Source organism: Sciurus carolinensis, chromosome 3 (assembly GCF_902686445.1).
Source record: "Sciurus carolinensis chromosome 3, mSciCar1.2, whole genome shotgun sequence".
In the NCBI taxonomy this organism is placed as follows: Eukaryota; Metazoa; Chordata; class Mammalia; order Rodentia; family Sciuridae; genus Sciurus; species Sciurus carolinensis.
This window is the reverse complement of record NC_062215.1, coordinates 176,726,694-176,750,938: the sequence shown is the minus strand read 5'-3', so window position 1 is coordinate 176,750,938 and position 24,245 is coordinate 176,726,694. Positions and strand designations below refer to the sequence as shown.

General features: G+C 44.4%; 1 protein-coding gene and 2 non-coding genes across 6 annotated transcripts in view; all 3 read right to left on the bottom strand.

Moving 5' to 3' along the window:
• Positions 1 to 1,590: 1,590 nt before the first annotated feature.
• The window catches only part of Atg16l1 (autophagy related 16 like 1), a 37,262-nt gene continuing 14,607 nt past the window's right edge, over positions 1,591 to 24,245 (bottom strand). For 2 of the 4 annotated variants that reach the window (XM_047544474.1, XM_047544477.1), the window contains exons 7-19: positions 21,503 to 21,589; positions 20,845 to 20,901; positions 20,583 to 20,633; positions 19,862 to 19,964; positions 17,146 to 17,251; positions 14,689 to 14,759; positions 12,882 to 12,953; positions 7,076 to 7,196; positions 6,732 to 6,837; positions 4,966 to 5,115; positions 4,824 to 4,871; positions 3,889 to 3,990; positions 1,591 to 2,947 (exon numbers count right to left, since the gene is read on the bottom strand). In XM_047544474.1, coding sequence (XP_047400430.1) covers positions 2,854 to 2,947; positions 3,889 to 3,990; positions 4,824 to 4,871; positions 4,966 to 5,115; positions 6,732 to 6,837; positions 7,076 to 7,196; positions 12,882 to 12,953; positions 14,689 to 14,759; positions 17,146 to 17,251; positions 19,862 to 19,964; positions 20,583 to 20,633; positions 20,845 to 20,901; positions 21,503 to 21,589 — 1,168 coding nt within the window. In that variant the 3' untranslated portion in view covers positions 1,591 to 2,853. The remainder of the gene's footprint in view (positions 2,948 to 3,888; positions 3,991 to 4,823; positions 4,872 to 4,965; positions 5,116 to 6,731; positions 6,838 to 7,075; positions 7,197 to 12,881; positions 12,954 to 14,688; positions 14,760 to 17,145; positions 17,252 to 19,861; positions 19,965 to 20,582; positions 20,634 to 20,844; positions 20,902 to 21,502; positions 21,590 to 24,245) is intronic. The other 2 variants (XM_047544475.1, XM_047544476.1) reach the window with 2 other exon arrangements.
• Positions 8,289 to 8,558, bottom strand: LOC124981553 (small Cajal body-specific RNA 6). The gene has a single exon (XR_007108061.1). It is a non-coding gene; the product is annotated as a small Cajal body-specific RNA 6 (non-coding RNA).
• Positions 18,673 to 18,943, bottom strand: LOC124981555 (small Cajal body-specific RNA 6). The gene has a single exon (XR_007108062.1). It is a non-coding gene; the product is annotated as a small Cajal body-specific RNA 6 (non-coding RNA).

Here is a 24,245-nt window from a genome sequence, read left to right as displayed (position 1 = left end):
TCAAAGCAGCTTGTGAAAACAATGTTGTACTCAAAACAAGGTCTTGGTACAAGCTGGTGTGTGCTTGCTACTTGTCTCCTGATGCCTCCACACAAGTTATTAGTGGAAAATCCACACTTCAAATCGTCAGATACACAAAAGCCATGGTGGTGCCGACACATGTGAAGACAGGAGTAGTTCTGCATGCGCTGGTGCACTGCCACCTGGGGTTTCTGGCTGACCTGCCCTCAGGGCCTGGGCTGGCCTCTCCTGGCTGAGGGGTTGCCAATCATTTATTCCACTGTTCATACAAAATTCCATGTGCCCTGGTGTGGAAGGTAAGAGGGGCTTTAAAACATGCATGACAAGGGACAGCACATGCACAGTATGTGCTTGAGAGTATCAGCATGCTGGGTACAGTGGCTGGCAGCTGGGAAGGTTGAGACAGAGGATTGCGGGTTCAAAGCCAGCCTCAGCAAAAGCGAGGTGCTAAGCAACTTGGCGAGACCCTGTCTCTAAATAAAATACAAAACAGGGTTGGGAATGTGGCTCTGTGGCCGAGTGCCTTTGAGTTCAATCCCTAATTCCCCCCAAAAGAGAGTATCAAGGGATGAAGATGCAGCTCAGTGGTAGAGCACTAGACTAGTACCTGGGAGGCCATGGGTTCAAACACAGCACCACACACACAGGAGATAACTATGGGAATATCATGTCATCAAAATCTTTAATCCTCAGCTTTTAAAACATGTTAATGTCTGGACCAAAACAAATCTTATAGGGGGTCTCTGGCTCAAACACTTAGGAGGCAGTCAACCAGTTGTTCATGCTGGGAAACGAAATGAATACCTGTGTGATTCCTGAGCAAGGGGAAACAATAGTAGTGGGCGGCCACCTCCAGGCACTGAGGGCAGAGGTCTTGGGGTGAGAAGTCACTCCCTCCAGTTCTGTGTGACCCCACAATTTTGGGTCAGCCTTGGCAGTTAAAGGACTGAGGAGTTTTCAGAGAGGGATGGAGCTCAGACAGAAAAGCAGAACACAGACACGCCTATTTCCCTCCAAGTTTTCCAAAAAAAGGTCATCTGAGGAAAATGCAATGCTTATTAGAGGCCTATTTTGAGATCATTTACCTCCCTCAAAACAAATGCAAGAGCTCACTCACTCTGCAAGGCTGGCTGTTTCAGGCCTGACTGTGGAAACTGGATTAGGACTGTGGGCTGAACCACCCAAGTCTGAGTGCCCATCAGGGTGGTGATCACGTGCCAGCTCTTGCTGCATGTTAGGCTTCTGAGGTGTCACAGATAAGTCACTCTAGTGTCCTAATTCATGCCTCTTCAGCTCAAGGCCCAAAGGAGACACATCAGGTCACACAAACCCTGTGGACGAAGGTGACCTGCAGGACTAGGGAGCTGGGCTCCTAAGCGAGAGCTGGTGAAGTTCTGAGGAAACTCCCCCAGTGTCGGTTAAGATTTGCACAGGATGTGAAAGTGGAACATTGTCACTTTATGTGGAGTGACACTCTGTGGTATGGGGTGATGTGACGAACAAGAAAACACCCTGGGAAAGTACTATCCATTATTCACAAAGAACACTGAAAAAACAAGTCAGTTTGAAAAGTATATAACAGAATTTTTTTTATTTACAATCAAGTTCTGTTGGGCCACATACATAATTAAATAAATAAAAGATGTGCCCTGGCTGTGAATTTCCACTCCCCTCAATACAAGTTCTCTGAATGGCAAACTGAAAAGGAAGCTGCAAGCAGGGAAAAGACGAAGAATGGGGACGACGTCCCTGTCAGAGCAGAGACGCCACATTCCTTCCTCCTGCTCTGGCACTCGTGTCCCTAACTGTCCAGAGAACAAGTGTGGACAAAAAAAAAATTATAAAGTGCAAATTAAAATGTGATAAAAACATGGTGTTCTGGACACCCAGACAGAGAACTAAAATCTTACACAGGTAAAATGGTAAGGGTAACTGTTTCCCCAGCCTTCACCACAGCCCGAGACGGGAACACGACACTGCCATGCTCCCTGGACGGGGCTTCCCGCACTGAGCTCTGAGGTCAGTGCATGCAGGACCGGCAGAGGGGCAGTGGCTGGAACCACCAGCAGCAGCTCTGGAGCAAATACATCGGAGGCCCCAAATCCTTTGTCATAAGTATGAACGTGGCAAGTACCCACTTTCTGGGCATTTGCAGAGTGATGCAGGAGCACATTCTTCAACTCTGCCACAAACCCACCACACTGGAAAAGGCCGGCACATGTCCTTGCCTCTCTCAAAGATTTTTAACCAAATCGATATTCATTTCTTGACCAAGTAGATATGTAGGAGAACTGAGGGGAAGGGAGTCGGAGTTCTGAAGAGCAGTCAAGAGACCTCACGTTTCAGCAGTACTAAGACAAGATCACGAGAGCCCCGCGACAACCAGGCCCTGTGTTTGGGGTTTCCTCTAATCCAATGCATAGCACAAGTCCACTGGGAAAGGACCTCCAAGCAAGGGGCTGTGCAGGCAGAACTGACTCTGGAAGGAGGGAGAGCAGAGCTGGGAACCAACCCGGACATGTGGTGTGTCATTGGCACTGTCATCCAGTGAGGAGACCCAGTGGGGACCCTGTGCTCCCCAATGAGGTATGGAAGATCAGAGCGAGTAGTGTCTACCACCCAAACTGAGGCAAGAGCCTGAAGCTTGGCCAGGTGACTTGCAGGGGCAGGCTGTTTCCGTGTTGGTTCTTCCAGGCCACCTAGAGCTTAGTCAAAACTCAGGATTCCAGTCTGAAGGCAGGCTGCCGTGTCGCTTGGCTTGAACTCTTTTCTCTGTAAGGACCTGTGCTCACAGGACAGGGTGTGCGAGTCCCTGTGCCGCTCCTAAAGGCATCAAGGCTGTGTCCACAGCACAGCTTTGCTGCTTTTGTCCACACTGACGACATGCACTCCAGAGGGAGACCACGCCACAGCGTTGATGGAGGAGCTTTAGGGAAGAGACCAGGAGAGCACCGGGGTCAAGACTGCAGTCAGCCACAAGCAGCCCACAACTCAGAGTCCTGCTGTGCCCACCCAGGCAGGGGCTTGTTAACAGCAAAAGGCGGCCAGAGAAAGCCTCCCTGCACCGTAGGAACAGCACTGGAATAAAGGAGTGTGGCCCCCTGACCAGTCGGGCCTCACTGATCTGGCTGAAGGGAGCAGCTGTGAGTGAACCAGGGAGGGGCAGGCAGACCTGCACAGCCAAGGACAGCGAGGGGACAGCTGGTTCTGGAGGAAGTTGGGGTCTGTCTCTTCTTTTTCCTTTTTGGTACTGGGGACTGAACTCAAAGATACTTCACTGCTGAGCTACACGGCTAGGCCTTTTATCTTTTGAGACAGGGTTCTGCTAAGTTGCTGAGATTACCAGTTTGTGCCACCACAGTGGCAGGAAATAACTTTCTGAAAGATTAATAGAATGAGGAGCAGTAGGAGGAAAAGGGGCCACCGTACCTGGCGGCGGGGGTGTGTGTGTGTCTCCGTTCTAATTAGCAAGTGGGCTTGGGTGGACAGACAAAGCTAAGAAAAAGAGGATGTGGGCACTGTCTGTAAAGTAAAGATAAAAAAGGTACATGGAAATAAGTGTTTGGGAACAAGGCAATTTAAGAACAAAAGGCAGAAACAAAAGGGACAGAGAAGGGAGAACAGAGAAGTGGAAGGAGGGAACAGGGAAGGTTTCCCTGACTCTTCCTAACAGCCACCATTTAATGGCTCTACTTGAGCATCTGGAGTAACTTCCATCTGCTGTACTGACGACTATGGCCAACAGCCATGGCCTCTGAGGGGTCCTCTGAGGTCCCAGTCAGAAAAGGACAAGGCCCCTGGAATGAAGTCACAGATCCTGTTTTCAACCTTGGGGAACTGGGTGTGTGCTGACCAGGTTCACCTTACCTGTGCTGTTTTGAAAGAACCTTCTCCACTTTCCCTGTGAGCACACTCCAGACATAGAGAGAACCCTCAGCTGAGCCTGCTGCCACATAACTGCCATCAGGGCTGAGGACACAAAGAACAAAAGTTATCAGCTCCCCATCCCCAACTCAGAGTCCTCATGGCCCTCTTCCCAAGAGGCAAATTCCTCACAGGAGGCGAGCACGCAACCACTCCTCAGGACACCAGACACAAGGCGATGTGCTGCTCGTGAGCGCTGCAGTCCCCTCTGCCTTAGCCTGTCCTTTCAGCTGCACCAGCTGAGAAGAGTGGTGCCACATTACTTCTTGGGGCTCCAAGTCCCTAGCCATCTATCAGACTCAGAAAACGCACAGGAGGTCAAAAGCCAACTTCCAACAGCCAGTTTCCAACACTGATCTGGCTTGCTGCATGGTTCAGTTGAGAGCAGAAAAGGAAAAGCAAGCATCGACTGTGGAGATGCTTCTCCAGAGTAGAGGAGGTGACCCTGGATGCACGCCTGGGGGCAGCATGGTCTATGGAGACGGCAGGAGGAATGAAAGGTGGAGACCACCTTGGGATGCTGTTTCTCAAGGGCCAGCTCAGTTCTAGCCCAGGTTTCCAGGGCTTTCCTGGCTTTTGCCAAAAGCTCTCCAAGAGGCTGAGGAAAATGGGTGGGCAAAGAAGGGAAATCTGATGGCCCACCAAGAAAAAAGCGACTAGCCAACCATTAGTTTTTGGCACAACACACTTGAGTTTGTGCAACAGCAAAAGGAACACTAATAAGGAAGAGAGAGACGTGATGATGACCCCAGTACGACCTTCAGGCTCCCTCCTACACGCTCTAGTTCAGACACTAGACAAGTCCAGCTCTATCTTCCCCAGTGGGAGAACCCCAGGTGCTAACTGGAGATTAACCAAGCTTGGGTAGTGCTACTAACCTGAAGACGACTCTGGTCCAGTCAGAGCCACACTTGAATCCAGGCGCACTGAAACAAACAAGCACCATTACCTTGAAAGCTCAGCCAGTGGGACAGAAGCAGACAGGGACAGGGCCCTGAAACACCCCCCAACTCTGTTAACCTGAATGTCTGCTTGATGGCATTCGTTCGCAGATCAATGACTTTCAGCAGGTCATCACGGGAACAGCTCAGGAGTTCAGTCCTTTCTGGGTTTAGATCCAAGGCAGTAATCTTCCCCAACAGCTCCATTTCTCGAACCACACTCTCTGATCTAAGGGAGATGAAAACCTTAGAAAACTAACATGGAAAGGTCAGAATGTCTCCATTTTAGCCAGGGTGCTGTGTCACAGAAGACACAAAGTGCTGCAAGTTAAAGAGAATGCGACTGTCTCCAATGGCAGTCAGCATGCACCCAGGCTAAGAGTGATGACCCTGTCATTTCCCCATCAACAGAGCCTCCTCTATTGATTTTATCTAGTAGTTTTGAGTATTAGAACACTGAATCTGGGAAGAATTTTCATGCCAATCAGAACTTCTGCTCAGCCAGTATCCAATTTGTATCACTTCTCTTTTCTTTTTCATGTTCGGGATCAAACCTAAGGCTACGTCCATGCTCTAGCACTAAGTTACACCCCAGGTCCCAGTGAGTCCACTCCAGCGACCACTTCAGCTTTAGGATGAGTCTGGCACAGACCTTCAGTGGTCCTGGAAGTCTACAGGCATCTTACCACATTCAGTTTGGCTTGGGCCTTCAGCTGCTTCTCCTGTCTTCTGTGTCGTAGCCTACACAAGTCACTGAACAGCCCACCTGGCCGGCAGAACCCTGCTGGTGACTTTCATAGCCAAAGGAGGCACTGACCCCTCCACAGTGACTGTTTTGTTGTTTGTACTGGGGACTGAACCCAGGGGTGCTTTACCACTAAACCACTTTTTGAGATAGGGTTTCACCAAGATGCCAAGGCTGGCCTTGAAATTGAAATCCTCCTACCTTAACCTCCCCGGTCACAGGGATTACAGGCAAGTGCCACACAGTGATATTTCTGTAAGTTTCTAATGAATTATTTTCTACCATGACTAAAAAGTTTTTTATAAATCTGTGGCTTGAGGCACATCACACTACTTCTTTGGGGTCTTCATCAGTTCAATTAGGGAGTGAACTAGAAGACTTGTAACATCCAATTTAACTCTGAAATTTCCATGTTTCAATGTCAAGTTTCTCCTCAGATAGATTCCCTTTTATGTCTCTTGCCCTCAAATGCCTTGGATCCAGGTCCTAATCAGCTGTTTGATTTCCCTGCCCTCCCATATGACCTCTACAGATGACACCAAAGTAAAAGGACCGAGAGGCCTGGAAATGGCTGTGGAAGTGAATCCCAGCTTGTCCTGCCCTGTTAGTCCCCAACCTCCTGCCCACCTTTTTTTTTTTTTTTTTTTTTGATACCAGGGGTTAAAACCCAGGGGCACCTTTACCACTGAGCCACATCCCAGCCCTTTTTATATTTTATTTAGAGACAGGGTCTTGCTAAGTTGCTGAGGCTGGTTTTGAACTTGTAATCCTCCTGCCTCAGCTGCCCACTCCCTTCTCCAGACTAATCACAACATCCTTGGACAGAGGCAGTGTGTCTGTCTCCTGGGTTTTATTTTAAACTGCCTAAGAGAGGTTGGTATCTCATAATCTCTGCTACAAGGGGTCTGGCCCAATGACTGCCAACTACCCTCAAGAGCTGACTGAGGGTAAGGCGAGCATACTGGTAAGATACTGCGTCCTACAGCTCATTTCTGCCATTTCCTGAGATTTTAAAACATAACCCACATACGACACATTCCCACAGTTCTACTGCATACAGACGCTAATCTGCTCCCCCACTAAGCTTTTGGGTGTCATACCGAATGTCCCAGAAACGAATTTTCTTGTCAAAATGTCCACTCATTACGCACTGCTCTGTGCAGACAATATCATTGCAACTGGATCCTGCAAACACTGTCTTTATGCCTGAAAGGAAATCAAACATCATTCATCAAGCAGTCATCCACTGGCTATGCACATAACACTGCCACACTCTACCCACTGAACTATCAGAATACCAATTTAAATGAAACCTCAAATAACAACTGTCACTACCTCAATGTCCCTCTGAAGTTCACAATGTACCACATGAAATGCAAGCTCAGAAACACCACCTCCACAGCTACTGTCTACATGAATACACAGAGAGACTGAATCTCCTCACAGACTTTGCTGCGTAGATCCCAGAGTTTGAGGGTCCGGTCGTGACTTCCTGAGACGATTCGTGCGTTGTCCAGCAGGAACTTGGCAGACAGTACTTTCCCACTGTGTCCTGTGAGTGTGTGCTAGGAGAGAACAAAGCCAGGGTGAGCCTTGGGGCGCTTCCATGCCAGCCATGCTGGAGGAGCAACCGGCATCCAATCCTCCAGAGCCAACTCAAAACACCCCAAGATCTGACCAGGAACTCTGAGACGACAAGAAGGTAGAAAGCAAGAAACGTGGGATAGGAAGTATTTTCATCCACTTAGTCTCAACCAAAGAGGCTACATATTTCACATGAAGCAATTTCAGTGAAGCAGCAACATTTCTGGTCTGAGTAGCTTGCAGAAACTTCCTGAAAGTCTGTCTTTGGGTGTTGCCCAGAGGTGGGATCTTTCTATGGCTTGGATCTGGAACGCCTCCCCAAAGCCCATGTATAAAAGACTTGGTCTGCAGCCTGTGGCGCTACTGCCGGTGGTGGACACTTCAGGAGGTGGCAGTGAAAGGGGGAAACCTAGGTCACTGAAGACGTGCTCCTGAAGGGGACACTGTGATCCCGGTCTCTTCCCACCTCACTCATGCTTTCTGGCCACCAAGAGGTGAATGGGTTCCTTTACCATGCATTCCTGTTACCACATGCGGTGCCACCACAGGCCAAGGTGATGGGGCCGAGCAACCAGAGCCTGAAACCTCTGAAACCGTAAGCCAAAGTAAGTCTTTCCTCCTTTTAAGGTGCTTACTTCAGGTATTTTCCTGTAGCAACAAAAAAGCTAACGTAGGTATCAAGACCAAGAGGCTAAATCTCCCAAATAAGAACCTAGCATCATCAGCACCAAACTTCCTGTGTCCTTCCCTATCTTTGTGGAGGAAAAAAAAGAACAGGGGCAGGTGGGTGGGTGCTGGAGACCAAATCTAGGGCCTGCCCATGCCAGGCAAGTGCTCTACCATGTAGCCACACCCCCAGCTCTACTCCAGACACCTGCCTACACCATTCCGGAAATGTCTGTTAATCTCCATTATATCAAAATAAAAAATTGAAAAGCCTGGATTTTATCCAGTACCACTTAAAGTCAGTTCCATACTGCAGTGAGGATAGACAGGGTCTCTGCAGGCTTAATTTACTAAAGGAAGCATCAGGACTCTACACACTTAAAAACTCTGGGGTGTTTTCAGTCAGAGGTCTCAGCTTGAAAACGTCAGATCACAGCCACAGATACCAGCACTCCCAACAATTAGCCCCTTTCCCTTCGTGGCTAAGCTGTTGGATGCAACCACCGTGTCTTCCCTCGGCTCACCAGGGAACACAGACTCAAGCCATCACTGCATGTCAGCTGCTCTCTGGCCCATCGTGGCACCACTGGAGCCTGATGGGATTGAGGCGGCTGGGGACGTTTAGGATGCTGGGAGGGGACCTGGGCAGTCAGACCTTTTACTATTCATCATTGACCTCTTCTCACAATGGGACTTTTTTTTTTTTTTTCTTTTGGTACCAGAGAATGAACTAGGGATACTTGGCCACTGAGCCACCTCCCCAGCCCTACTTTGTATTTTATTTAGAGAGAGAGTCTCACTGAGTTGAGCACCTTGCTGTTGCTAAGGTGAACTTTGAACTCGCGATCTTCCTGCCACAGCCTCCCGGATCACTGGGAATACAGGTGTGTGCCTGGCAGGACTCACATTCTTATACGTGAAAAATTCCAAAGGTTCAGAAGGTTTGGGATGTGCCTCAGTGGTAGAGGGTTTGCATGGCATATGTGAGGTCCTGGGTTTGATCCCCTATACTTCCAAAGGGAAAAAAAAACAACAACAAATCCCCAAATGGCAGCATTAACAAAAACTCAAAGTAGTTACTGATGTTTCTTTCAAAGTTAAAAAAAAAAAAAAAAAAAAAAAAGCTCTGTAAGCCATTACATCCACATCCCAGCAAGCAGAAATGAAGGAAAAGAGGAAGGAACAACCCACCCCCACCCATCTGGCTCACTTTCAGCTCATCAATGCACTGACAATTCCTACTGCCAGGTCTCAGCTACACAGCCACACCAGGCTAAGGGTTTCAATTTTTAAAATGGGGATGGGAAGAATAAATATTGAAAAACACCCTTCAGTATGCACTACCTCTCATCACCACCTGTGATCTCTATATCATACTGTATTTTTCTTCAAACTATTTAACAATATCTTTAAACTTCTGGTAAGATCAAGAAAGCTCCAGCAACAAAATGCACATTAAACACAGGAAATGACCCTGCTTAGCATAAATGGGCGCATTTTTTAAAAAAATGTATCTACTATGCAATATTTTCCCACCTCCTAAAGTGTTTCTCACAACTATTTTCTTTCATATTAATATAAATGTAGGGGTGGGAGGTGTGGGGGGGAAGGGAAAAAATAACAAAATGAATCAAACAGCATTACCCTATGTAAATTTATGATTACACAAATGGTATGCCTTTACGCCATGTACAGAGAAACAACATGTATCCCATTTGTATACAATAAAATAAATTAAAAAAAAATATAAATGTAAATTAATTTAGTTTCAGCCTTTTAAAGTTTTTTCTTTTTCTTTTTTTAGCTGTAGACAGACACAATTTCTTTCTTTTCTTTCTTTCTTTCTTTCCCTCCCTTCCTCCCTTTTTTTTTTTTTTTTTTGTCGTGCCGGGGATTGAACCCAGGGCCTTGTGCATGTGAGGCAGGCACTCTACCAACTGAGCTATATTCCCAGCCCTCTTTATTTTTATGTGGTGCTGAGGATCGAACCCAGTGCCTCACGTGTGCAAAGCAAGAGCTCTACCACTGAGCTACAACCCCAGCAGATGGGCGTTTATTTCTTGTGCAATGCAAATTAAAATTCTATTTCATTCACAATTCAAAGTTGTGTACATGTATTCTTAAGAGTAATACCACATTTCACAAACAGAATGAAAAGGTCATTGCTCACCAATGGGCTATGTGAATATTCATTTTTGCATGCTCCAAATGCACATGTGTCTTTTCACAATTATACTTAAAACTTTTTTTTAGTTGTAGATGGACACAATACCTTTATTTTTTATGTGGTGCTAAGGATTGAACCCAGTGCCTCACACGTGCTGAGCAAGCGTTTTACCACTGAGCCACAGCCCTCGTCCCACAATTACACTCTTCCTAAAAACTTGCCCATTCCTCTAACTTTATAGCATCGACTATTTCTCACAAGAGCTGCAAGTGCCCTACCATGAGCTGCAGCCCCAGTCCCCCATCTTTTACTCTTAAACAGGCATCAGCAAGAGATGGGCAGTGTCCTCAGATGCCAACAGGCAGGGCCTCGAAATGGGGAGATTCAAAGATGTCTTTTCCCTAATGGCTCTGCATAAGCTCTCTCTGGACCTCAAAGCAGATCCTGTGTGCAGACCACTATTCCTAAACACAAAACTGCCCATTCAGGTAATGCCTTCATCACACAGCTAAGTTAACAAGCACAAAGAACAATGGATCCCAGAAGAATGCACAACTTGCTGAAAAAGCTGGGGGTGGTGGTGCAAGTATGAAATCCCAGTGACTTGGGAGGCCGAGGCAGGATTGCAAGTTTGAGGTCAGTCTCAGCAACTCAGTGAGATCCTGTCTCAAAATAAAAAATAAAAAAGGGCTGGGAATGTGGCTCAGTGATTAACCACCCCTGTGTTCAATCCTCAGCACTGGGGAGAAAAAAAAAAAAAAAAAAAAAGAACTTGCTGAGGTTTCTGAAATACTTAGGAGCCAAACCTTAGCCTTAGTGTGGCCATTTCCACACTGGTTACAGAAGTAAGCAGCTGGGTTATTCAACACTGTTAGCTCCAAGACAAATCTTATAGAGCAGCCAGGCAGTTGTGCAGTAACTTTGAATTCTGATACACCCTGAGGCTGGCCTTGAACTTTTGATCCTCCTGCCTCAGCTCCCAAGTTACTGGGATTAAAGTTCTGCACCACTTGAGTCCAGTGCAACTTTAGATTTTTTTAGGAAGGCATTACAGAGGACTCCATTCAATGCTGTGCTATTTCCTGGATACATTTACAAGATGAATTTTAAAGCACTCAACCAGCTGCTTCTCAGTTTCTGGTCATTCCTGACACTGTAACCTTAACATAAAAGTTAAAGAGATACCAATCAGGGCTTGGATAAGGTTCATAGGTTTCAGAACATGGATGGACAGCTCATTTAAGTTAATGCTGTCTGTTAACCAGCATGTAAACAGATGCCACAGCTTCCTACAACCGGGAGCCTATTTTATTTCCTGAACCCAGTAAGAGTTTCCTGAGTATTCTCTGGGTAGAGAACCCACTGAAAAAGGCTTCCAGATCTGCACATGCTTACCTAGGGACGGGACTCTAATGCAAGCAGGTCAGAGGCCCTCAGCACCAACTGGTCTAGGAAGGAGTATAGTTCTGACATGACACCATCAACAGTGGCCTGGGAAGATATGGGTTGCCCTCAAGCATCCTGTGGGTACCATCTCCAAGGAGGACTGGGTCCACCTTTCAAACTTGCTCACTTGGACAAAGTCTCACAATGCTCTGACCTTTGTCTTTTAGGTCTACCTTCCTAAGTCTCTTTCTTGTTATTTCAGGCCCAAAGCCTGATGTCTACCTGTACAGAACTTCTCTTAGGAATGAAAAATCCCACCCTGCACTAATGGCTTAATCTCAAAGGCTCCCTCTTTTCCCAGGGTGTAACGTCAAGGAAGGTTATTGGTACCTCTTTAATGATGAGCCAGTCTTGTTCCACCTCAGTCTTGAATAATCCAGCTGAATGTAGGAAAGGGCACAGGCCTCAGTTAAAATGCTAACCTTATTACTTACTAACTGTGTGACTTTAGACCACCCCCTTCACCTTTGTAGGTTGAGATTAAAATTCCTCCTCTACCTCCATCCAGAAAAAGAACACAAAGCAGTCTCCAGCTTTCAAAGCATGCACTTTTATCACCTTTAGGGCTCTGCTCCGCATTTCTGGGGAGGATCTTATTTCAACTGACAATCAAGAATTGCAACCTTTCAGGTACTGGCTACACCTAATACTGCTCACTTTGCACGCAGCTTTCAGGAAGACAGAAATGAGTTAACTCTTTTTCTAAAGGTTTACCTAGCTTCACCCCTGCACCTTCCAATCAGAACACCAGAACACTCTCTAACAGACCATTCTAACATAGCTCTCCACCTCGCAGTGGATTCAAGAAGTTCATCTTAACATCATGCCACTTTTTTTGTGGTGGATGACACAAAAACAGCTTGCGTCAAACTTATAACCATCAAGTTTAGATCTTTGGCTTCGATGCCAAGTTAGGCTCAAATGCAGACTGCCTCAACATCGGAGCCTGCCACTCTACCTTCTGCACCTGTCTCCAACTGCCCTAGCATCAGGAGCTGTGCACCTCTATCATAAACACACCCATTTGTCCTTTACTTTCCAGCTTACTCTAGTTGGTTATCACAATTCACATTCTGCTGCTAAAATCTGTGACGCTAAACTAAAATTGGTATCTACACCAAAAGTACCTAGTCCTTATGGACAGGAGTATCCTCAAGTGTTTCATGAAAATGTGAGGGTCCTATTGCAAACACGTTGAAACTGAAACTTGGACAAAATAAGGGAATAAGCAGAAACACAAATTTCCCCCAGGAGAAAAGTGTCCATCAAGTATAATTTCCAGGGAAGCACATACAAGTCCCCTAGTTATTCATTTTCCATTTTCCTGTATTTTGTGCCCTGACAACCACATGGTTTGTAGGTTGTACCTGTCTTAACTTGGTCTTACCCGTAATCGATAATCATCCACAGTCCAGATTCGGCTTGCAAAATCATTTGAAGCTGCTAACAGGTAAGCCCCCTAGAGGAATAAAACAAAAGAAAAACAACTTTTAGTTAAAATAGAGGAATTCAGTTCACATGATACAAGTTTCCCAATAATCAAGTACAAAAAGGTTCAGATGGCTAAAATCACACACCTGATCTGAAGACCATTACCACCAGCATGTTGTCAACCCACAGATCTCCTTCAGGTTCAGCTTTCCTCCTGAAATCACTCACTTTCACTGGAATGTCACGATTTCTCAAGTTCAAAGGAACTCCATCTCCCATGCTCACCTTCCCCCTCATCACCAACCCTAACAGCGAATACAAATTCTCCATACAGCCCAAGCAGAAAGCCCAGAGCATGTACTCTTCCCTGGCCTCAACTCCCCACTACCCCTCCTCCAGGACCACCCACTTTCCATGCAACCAGCACTAGCCGCTGAAGACCTGCCCTCCCAATCTAGTCTTCAATGTCAATTATTCCAGAATTTAATGCCATACCCATTTCTAAAAATCCCTCCAGGGGACAAACCTCAGCAGTAGAGCACTTGCAAAACATATGCAAAACCCTGAGTCTGCTTCCTAAAACCAAAGCACCCTCTCAATCCTCCACATGGCTTCACTGAAGTCTCAACCCTTCAACACAAGGTAGACTCTGATCTACATCTAACTTTCCAGTCTTATTTGCTTATCATTCCCCAATTAACTCGAGGAGTGGTTATTAACCCATTTTGTCCACTAAGATGTGAAGCACCTATAAAAACTTGTATAATGGGTAATATAATTACATAAGAGGAATAATAATGTCCACTAATATTCATTAATGTAATAATACATACATATAAGCTCATCTATCTTATAAATGCACCCATGTCTTTCTGTTAACATATTCATAATAACTTGGGACTTACTGAGTTAAGAAGCAAACAGTTTGTTAGGGGCACAAAGACATCCTTCGGGAGCGAGTTCTTAGCTTGGTCAAAGCAGCAGATGTAGACAGCTCTCTCTACAGCATGGGTTTTGCACAAGATGTTCCAGGTCCCAGAGGACCTTCACCCAAGATGACAGCAACAGGACTCTTGAGCAGCAGGGACACTGTCGCCTCACCTAGCCACTGCACACCAGTCCTGCCTCCACTCTTCTCTCTCTGCTTCCTCTCCCTGCAGTTTCAGCGCTGGGCCTTTTACATCTAACCTTTGTGATTACCTGGAGTTGTGCCCAGAGGGCCTGTTTGTTCCCTAAACCTCACGCATTTCAACACTTGCAGTTTAATGCTTTTAAACCATTTTCATTTAAATGGCAATTCACTGAGGAGTAGGACCACACTGTGCCCCTACAGCACAGGATCTAAACACACAAAATATGCAATGAAATAGAATTAAAAGTACTGAGTAAGCTGAGTACAAGGGCACACGCCTGTATTCCCAGTTGTATGGGAAGCTGAGGTTGGGGGATCCCAAGTTCAAGGCCAGGTTGGGTAATTTAGTAAGACCCTGTCTCAAAAAAGTGGCTGGGGATGTAGCTTGGTGGGAAAGCACCCCAGGCTCAATCCCCAGTACCAGGGGCAGGAGGTACCAAGTAACACAAGGCTGGTATACAAAACAAAACTCAAGGGAAGGGTTTATCAGAGTTGATAAACCAGTTAGTTCTATTTCTCTAACACAGATTTGACTTAAGATGTGAAGAATGGCAGAGAAACCAGTTACTACTTAAGAATCAGAGGTCTAACTTTTCAAAAATCTCTAAAATCACAGATACTAGATACTTACAGCACTATCAAATTCAATACTTGTAATTCCAGCATTACTACCAGATAGGGAGCCTTTGAACTCACATTTATCTGTATGAAAAGATTTAGAAAAGACAGGAAGTTAAAGTTGATAAACGAGTTTGATGGGCACTGAAATACAATGATAGCCAATTATGATGTCAAAACAGGAACTTTCCTGCACCTTTATAGAATAAAACAGGACAAACAGAATGTAAGTGACAAAATATACTATTAGCCTCTAAAACAATGAACATTCAAATGGGTATGGATTCTAGCATATTATTAAATATTCTGAGACATTTTGAATTATTAATTCCCTTTGCAAAGTGTATTTTATAAAACATCAATTAAAGTAGAGACTGAGTTTATTTAGGTCCAGGACTTCTCAGTAAAATTTTCTAATTCACATACATTTAGTCTTTGGGTTTGATCAGTATTCATGCCAAATACTTTTGTAGAAATTTTGATCAGAAAATTTCTGAATCTATGGTGTGATCATTTTCATTAAGGTCTGAAAAGAAATTTCACAAATTTTGGTTAACTGACTTGTTAATAGAAAGCCAAAGAGGCTTGGTTTGAAGTTTCAGGGATTTGGCCTCAACATTTCTTAGCATGTGCCTGTGACACTGGCAACCCAACTAGGAGCCAAGGAGCCCCGCCCTGCAGCAGGCTGTGGCACTCCTCTGCAGCCCTGCACTCACCCCACTCATCTTCTCAGAGGTGCTTTCACTGACTGGGCAGTGAAACTAAAATATTCCATGTACTATTTCTAACTATCTGCAAGAGCATAATGGAAACAGACTAGCTGTTCAACTGTTAACTTATTTTTGTGGTGCTGGGGATCAAACCTGGACTTGCATGCTAGGCAAGTGCTCTACCACTGAGCCACACCCCCAGCTCTGCTTAAAATTTTATAAACCAAATTCCCTAAGATTTCTTTTCTTATGATAGGGGTTCATTATTATTTATAACAGTTTTGGCCATTAGCATCCACTTCAATCGTGTTTCTGGGCAAAACAAAAAATCTCCATGTGCTTCAACCAGCTGTCACAGACAGGGTTTTTTAACTGAGTCACTTTCTGGCAAATCAAAGGCTAGAGGAGAGAGGTACAGTGCTCACCAACAAATCTATCTTAACTAAAGGGCAGACTGCTATTGCTCAAACATCAGAAGTGGTAATCCATATGACTTTTCTATTGCTTCATAGCACAGAAAACACTATTATTAAGAATATGGGATTTCAGCCACGCATGGTGGTGTACACCTGTAACCTCAGTCACTTGGAAGGCTGAGGCAGGAGGATCGCAAGTTTGAGGCCAGCCTCAGCAATTTGCTGAGACCCTGTCTCAAAGTGTTGGGGATGTACACCAGCAGAAAAGCACTCTTGGGTTCAGGGCTCAGGGAGTGGCAAGGAAAAGAGAAAGGATTTCAAGTTATAGGACTTTGATTAGTCCTGGCTCCACTACTCATTTGCCATGTAATTTGCTAACTGTGTAAATCAACTGCATAAACCATGTTGCATCTCTTGAGTTTTACTGTCTTCATTTGTTAAACAGGGATAAGAACTACCTTTCTAACCACATGGAGCTATTGTAAGGATCACAGGAATTAATATGGACAAAGGCACTTTGGAGCTATTTATTGGGGTCAGTGAAAATGTATGCTACTATCACAGAAACCTGACAAAGTGATTCCAGTTCCAATAAAAATCTTCAGCCTTAGCGCTTACCATTTAGTTCAGTGACAATATATGCACATGTAACTGAATCTCAAAAATGTCAAAACTGGACATCTACCTTCAGAATTCAAAGAGATATTTTCATGAAATACCACTTGGTTCAACATCTTTTCCTGGTAACACTCCTCTTTTTCCTTTTCTCGAGCTCAGATATGGCTTGTTTTTATCTAGGTCACTTCCACTATTTAAAGATTTATTTTCTTTCTGAAATTGGTACTGTTTTTCAAGATGTTCTGATTACTGTGTGAAAAAATTATGGAGCAATTACTAACCTAAACATATTCATAACAACAGTATTTTTAGTCATTTTTTGGGAAATAAGAGCAAACATACTCAGATATAAAGAGAAAATGAAATGGTAAAAATGCTTTAGTCAGATGATTCCTTATATAAAATGTTTGTATTTTTTTGGGGGGTGGGGGTGGGGATACCAGGGATTGAACCTAGGGATGCTAAATCACTGAGCCACATCCCCAGCCCTATTTTGTATTTTATTTAGAGACAGGGTCTCACTGAGTAGCTTAGTGCCTTGCCATTGCTGAATCTGGCTTTGAACTCAAGATCCTCCTGCCTCAGCCTCCCAAGCCACTGGGATTACAGGCGTGTGCATGGCACCCAGCAAAATGTAATTAAAAAAAATTAATTAAAAAAAAAAAAGATAAACAATTCAGAATGCCTGAGAGCAAGGGAACCACATTCTATTAACATAGGTCGTACCTCCAAATGCTTCCCATAACTTAACCCTGCGGTCCATGCCTCCTGTGGCCAGTAACCGAGAACCTGGACTGAACTGCACAGCATTAACTTCCCCATCGTGTGCGTCCTGTGAAACAAACACCGCGTTTCAAGCTCCATCAGTACTATCCCCGAGCCCCAAATACATACACACAATGTCTAACTCAAGGCAAAACGCATCCTTAAATAGAGGTGGAGCCAACCATAATCTGAAGTGGACTGTTGGTCAAAGGTCTTCTAAGGTTCAAGTAGCAATTATTTTATTTTTTGGTGATGCTGGGGATTGAACCCAGGGTCTTGTACATGCTAGGCAAGCACTCTACCAAATGAGCTATATCCCCAGCCCCTCTAGTAGCATTTTATTCTTAAGAGTTACAGCTGCATTTATTTAGTTGTATTACAACCTCAAAAAGTAAAATTAGTAGATAATCTGCCTTAAGTTTGTCTTTGCATTAATCTTTTATTTTTTTTTGTCTTTGAAGTAATCTTATTTCTTCTAAGAATAATGACACTTTGACCTGTATTTATCTTATTAGCTTAAAAGCAAGTCTAGAACCAAATGGTTCTTTTGGTCTAGATATTTTATCTACTCCTATTACTAACTTACTGATGTTAAATACTATGTATCTAAATATTTGTAGCATATGGCCTCTTATAAATAAACCTTTCTTTTCATTATTTTTTGGTATTAAGGTTTGAACCCAGGGCCTCATGCATTCTAGGCAAGTGTTCTACAACTGGACTACAACTCTACCACCAACTCTCAGCCCAATCTTATCTTGAGACAAGGTCTCACTACATTACTACGGCTGGCCTTGAACTTGTGATCGTTCTGCCCCAGCCTCCTCAGCAGCTTGGATTACAGGTTTACATCACCACACCAGGCTAAGAAAGCTTTCCTGATTAAGTCCTACTATAAGCACATAATAGTCCTATTGCTAAATGTCCATTAGTATTATAATGGGATTCTATGTAGTTCTTTCTTAAACATTATGGAACTAGCATGCATCAGCAGTAGGACCCCTGCCGAGTTTCTTAACTTTTCGAAGCCTCTTTCTGTTCATCTGCAAAAAAAAAAAATTCCTTGTGGAAATGTGAGACTGGCACAAACACAGAAACGTTAAGTTCAAAAGATGGCACACAGGTTCAGGATAAGAACGGGACCCAGGGCAGAAAGAAATCCACCCCAAAAGGGGCAGAGGGAACAGTAGGCACCGCTATAATTCACTCTCTTAATAGGACAGTGGACACAGAAATATTTCTGCGTGAAGTATATCATCTGTGATTTGCTTTAAGTCCAGTGAAGTGTGGGCAGAGCCACCAGCAGCAGCATCTCCACTAAGTGGGAAACAAGCACCTTTGATGATTTGATTTCCCAGTTTTCCCCTCATGTTACACTGATGGAAATCTTCATGATGGAACTGACTTTTTTTCCTCATGTTCCACTCATGAAAATCTTCATGATGGAACTGACTTTTTTCCTTTTCAAAATAAATTCTTCCCCCCTGAGGTCTCAGATTGAAAACTTGAGATCATGCACTGTCACACCCTGCCTGCCACTCATCAAGCTCCTGAGTAACACGTTCTGTTGGATACTCGTCAGCCGTGAATCTTTCACTCTCCGAAACACACACTGACAAAATCCCTGGTTATCAGCAGCTCCACCATCCCACACACATGACTTATTGTGCTGGGGATAAAAAGGGGCTGCTGGGAGTGAGGGCAAGGAAGGGACTGTGACATTCAGTGCAATCAGACCTTTTACCAATCATCATCGACCACTGTGAGATGCTCAGGCCTGTTAGGGAATCACAGGAGTGGGAAGGAGTCCTTCCCCAGCCCAACTTCTCCTCCAACACAGGCTAGTCAACAGTGAAGACAGCTTGTCACCAGGCAGCCCACTGTACGGAATTACCGAAGGAAGCTCCTCTGGGTGCCTGGATCTGAAAGTTCCCACCACCTAAATGTCATTCCATTTTTCTAGCAAATCTTTCCCTCTTCTGAAAGCAGCCTCTTTTGGCCGTACCTGGTCCCTACAGTTTACCAAGCCCATACCAGTGTCAACCCAACCCTGGCTCTGCTCTTCATGCTGCCCTCCCCGTTTCCAGTGCTTTCACAGCCTCAGCCAGGCATCTGACATTATTTCCCTGGCTGGTTCATTTATACTGGCTGGGATAAAAATTATCTGTTAGTACCAGGACCCAGTTCTGAACTCCAGATGGCAGTCCTGATTTCACGGTGGCTTCTGCCCAGACTGCAACCAATCATAGGCTCTGAGTGGTAGAAGTCAGACAGACAAGGATTTCATTTATGAAACCAAGAGTTTCCTTGCTAGACTACCAAAACTGACCACTAGCTAGAATCTCACTCTACATCGCAGCTATCTGGTGACTATGATTGTATGAATTACTTTGATTTCTCACCATCCCTAATTAGTTTTCCCTTGCTCCATTCCTCATGCTATCAAATCCTTCCTCCCACAGCCAGTGTGGTATTACCCAGGATAGCTGTAATAAATTCTGTGCTCTGAAGCTAAGCAAAATATATGAATCCCACACAGAGGACAGAGCAACAGGTATACGAGCTTGATATAAGTGAATGATGGAAAGTTCACTTGCAGTTATGAAAACGACCCTTTAGTGATCAGGTCCTCGTAACATACCAAGCATGGAAGGGTGCAAGGACAAAGCATACTTACAAAGACACATAAGGCAGTAGTTGGTACCCTCACATCTTTACTAGAACCAGGATGAGTATCCACATTATCCTGGGGGACTGGGAAGGAAGAGACAGAGCGTCTCCTAAAGAATAACACAAAGGTAAATATTAGATGAGACCGCACAGGATCACTGCTCTTCAAGCTGTCAGAAAGGCCTTAAAGATGATCTTATTTAAGCAGACAGTCTGTGTCAACAGCTTTTTCCTTCCAGACCCTTAGAACCATAAAAAGCACCCTCACTCAGAGGACAAAGCAGAGTTTTGACACATCCTTCACTGTACTGCATTCTAACTCAAGGGCTCCAAACAACACTAAAACACAATCCTGTAAGATCACTTACCCCGCTAACTGCTAGGGAACTTTTTCCAACTTAATAACAGTTCAGAGGTAGCTCTTTGGTGTTTCTGTAACACTATTTTAAGATGATTTCCATGCCTAATTACGATCACCCCCAGCATACACTGTGGTCAAGGTGGAGTCGAATGCATGCCAAAAGAAAGAGGCCAAGAGCGTGTGACTATACAAGGAGCTCCACTTGACTGCCCAGATTCGGGGGGCTTCCAGCATTCATTCCTGGGAGCATGCAAAGCACTCTGTGGTTAGCATGTCGACGTCTGATGATTGCGGGCAGTGCAGCATGATCAGCGTGACTATCAATGACCCACACTCACATGCTTGGCTAAGAGGGTAATATTTTCACCTGGCAGCATCAGAAGAAGAATGATGTCCCAAAAGGGGAGACTCGGACAGACTAAAGGGAAAGGCCAGAGATCAGCACAAAGCGAGATTAAGAGAAAGTTGAGGAAAAAAGGAAGAAGCTACATGAATGGCCAAAATTAAGGCATCTGTATTTGCTGCACCACTGAAATTCTGGTACAATTAAAAAATAATAAATCATGTACATACGCTTAGGTATATTTACACACATTTAAAAAAGGAAAGGTGAAGGTCTTCTAACCTACCCAAAGATATTAGTGATAGAATCCAGAAGGCCTCCAGCAGGCTGCGAGAGTCGCTTACTAAAGAGGAGGGGAGGATAGGTTTAAACCTTAGAAACATTTCACCCATATAATCAATCAAAACAGCCCATAAAACAAGTACCTAGGAGCATTTTCCCCACTCAGGTCCCAAAATCCAGCCAAGAAAAACACACAGTACTTGAACCACCAGGAAATAATGGGAAGGTAGAAGGGAAAACCCAGCCTTGCAGTTTGAAGAGAAACAAGGTTCCCTAGGATTAAACTAATTTGCCTGGAAACGAAATCTAGACAAGGACTTAAATCTAACTGACCTAACAATTTCAGGGTGTTAATAACCAATCCCCACTCTTTTAGTCTTGCTTTAGCAAACAGAAAAAAAAAACCCTCGAGCCCTGGGGTCTGGTCATTCTGCTTAAGGTTTAACTGGCAATCTTTTAGGAAGACACCCTGTGCTCTGCTTCCCTCCCTTTTCCATCAGGTGGAGATGAACAAGACAGACTGGATATCTCCATGGTGGGAGTATCAGATGCTAGCTAGCTACTCCACGAAGGGGTTGGAGGCATGGGCAGATTTTGTTCTTGCTATGTCCACAAATATGCTATCAAACTGCTGCTTGTCCCCTGTCCACCCATCTACTCACGTGGCTGCTCTGCTGATAGCTCGCACAGGAGAGGTCTCCTCTGTGTGCTCTGAGGTCTCATCCACAATGACTTCAATATCATCATCCCTGGAGAGAAGGGCAAAAGATTAATTCTGATAATCAGGGACTTGCAGAGAATCAGTTCTGCAAAGGCCAATATCATTTTTTTAGTCGCAACCTATGACACCTGGCTATAACAGCGATGGTGAAAGGTTCTTTGGAGAAAAGGGAAACTGTCACAGATGAACACGAAAAGAAACATGTAACCTGTTCATATCCAGAACACCGGGGCTGAAGTAGCTCAGTGGTAGGGTGCCTGCCTAGCACACGAGGACCTGGGTTCAATCCCCAGTACCAAAACAAACAAACAAAAACAAAAACCTGTTAAAACAGATCCAGAATGCCAACTGAGAACAGTTTTCAAAAGCAAACTCTAATCACCATTCATACTTGATGATGGGTATCACAGACTCTGTTTATGTCCTTGGTGCTTCTGACATCTGGGGAGCCCATCGCATTCCAAGGACATCACCCGTCACAGGAACATGCTCCTTTTGCTGTTTATTCCACTGGATGCAAAGCACCTCTGGAATTCCCCTTCTTTCATATTTTTACAGGCCATGTCTTTCCTGACCAGGGGAAGGCAATAATTATTTTGGTTTTAATGACCTCTTACTGAGCTACAATCCTCATGGAGAAGTAAAATAATAAAGTGTAACAGGCCAAGATTTCATCACTTACTGTTGGGGCCCTTAAGAACTTGAAAGCAAGATTTTTCCCTTTCAATGTTTATTTATCTGGATTATGTGAATATATACTTAAGAACTTATTACCAAGCAAGTTAAACCATGTCAAAGTAAATCTGTCTTCCTTTAGTTATTCTAGCATTATGTATAATTGCTCCACATTCTTGGCCAGGATGTAGAAAAGAATAACGAGAACAAGGCTGTGCCTGATTTCCTTCTTGGCTGGCTTTCACAGATCTAGGTTTGTGAGAGTCACCTGTGATCACAAGAGGACAACAGAACTGTATGGAAGGCAAGAGGGCCAAACATGACTGAGCCTACAACAATGCTCAGGTTAAAACAGAATCTTATGTTCCTAAATTTCCAGGATCTTTGCACAGGCCCAGGACCACAAGAAAATACCAGGACTTCCAACTAACCATTAAAAAGAGGGTCTGACCCAGAAATTTCACTCTTCAGGAAGCAGAGATTAAGAAACCTTCTAGCCAAAGTTCTCAGGTTTACACCCTTGTGCAGGCCCTTCCTGAGTGACCTGGGGTAGGATGCTGTGGCCATCTAAATCATGTCTCACCCAGCCACCGGGTAATACTGGAAAATAGGAGAAAGATAATTCACACTTTTGTAAGCTAATATTTTTAAGGAACCAAACCTCATTTCTAGATCAACTATTTACTTAATTTGTGACTCTGGAAAAATACATCTGAGATTATTTTTCTACATCTGAGAGGGTAGGAGTTACATATTCTACATCTAGAGCAAAGGCTTAGTATGAGAACCTTTTTTTCTTATAAATCAAGACTTTCTAGTGGATGACTAATTGAATTTAAACCACTCCTCAACTTACAAGGAAGCAACCAACATTAAAACAACAACAAACACACTGGATTATAATTCTGACACTAAATTCCCAAATACACTTCAACAGAGAAGAAACCCGTCCTGAACTAGAGCAAAACAAAAAACTGGAGCCAAACGAAGCTTCACATTCCAGCAAAACCCCACCTGTTCCCCAACTCACAGGCAGATGAGGAAAAACACTCTTGCACATACTTGATTCTTTCTATGCCCAGAGATCTCAGACTTCGCTGATGTTTCCAAGGTTTGGCTACTTAAAAATCACAGACCAAAGGGGAGCAACAGAATGAAACCCTAGTCCAGATTACATGACAGGCCCAATTAGACACCAAAGAGACCAGTGTCCACAGAAAATGAGGAGGCCTCCCAGGCACAGGAAGCTGGGCTCACACTCAGCTTATGAGGAGTGTAAACAGGAACAACTTTTTGGAAGGCAATGTGGCAATGTTTTCTAAAACTGTTTTGACTATAATTTTTCAAGAATCAGTCCCAAGTAAACAATCAGAAATATGGCCAAAGACTATACTCAGTACCTAATTTTTAAGTGAGGAATCAGAAACCACCAAAATAAAATTAGAATTATCCAGGGGATGTTATTTTCTGGGTGGTGGTAGAATTACATGTTTCTACCTTTTGCCTTTTCAGTTTTCCCCCACCTCCTCCCTACCCCTTTGTCTGTACTGGGGATTGAACCCAGCGGTGCTTTAACCACTGAGTCACATCCCCAGATTGACTTTGAATTCACAATCCTTCTTGGGCTTGGTGGCTCATGCCTGTAATCCTCACAGCTCGGGAGGCTGAGGCAGGTGGATCAAAAGTTCAAAGCCAGTTTCAGTAAAAGCAAGGTGCTATGCAATTTAGTGAGACCCTGACTCCAAATAAAATACAAAATAGGGTTGGGGATGTGGCTCAGTGGTTGAGTGCCCCTGAGTTCAATCCCTGGTACAGGTCCCCCAAAATAAGGACTTGTGATCCTCCTGCCTCAGCCTCTTAGCGGCTAGGATTACAGGCGTGTGCCACTGTACCTAGTTTCAGTTTTCTTTTCTAGTATCTTTAAAGCGATTTTATAGGTATATCTTTAAACTGATTTTACAGGAATAAAAACATACTAAAACAATTTTAAAAGAGAAAAGGTCAAGAAC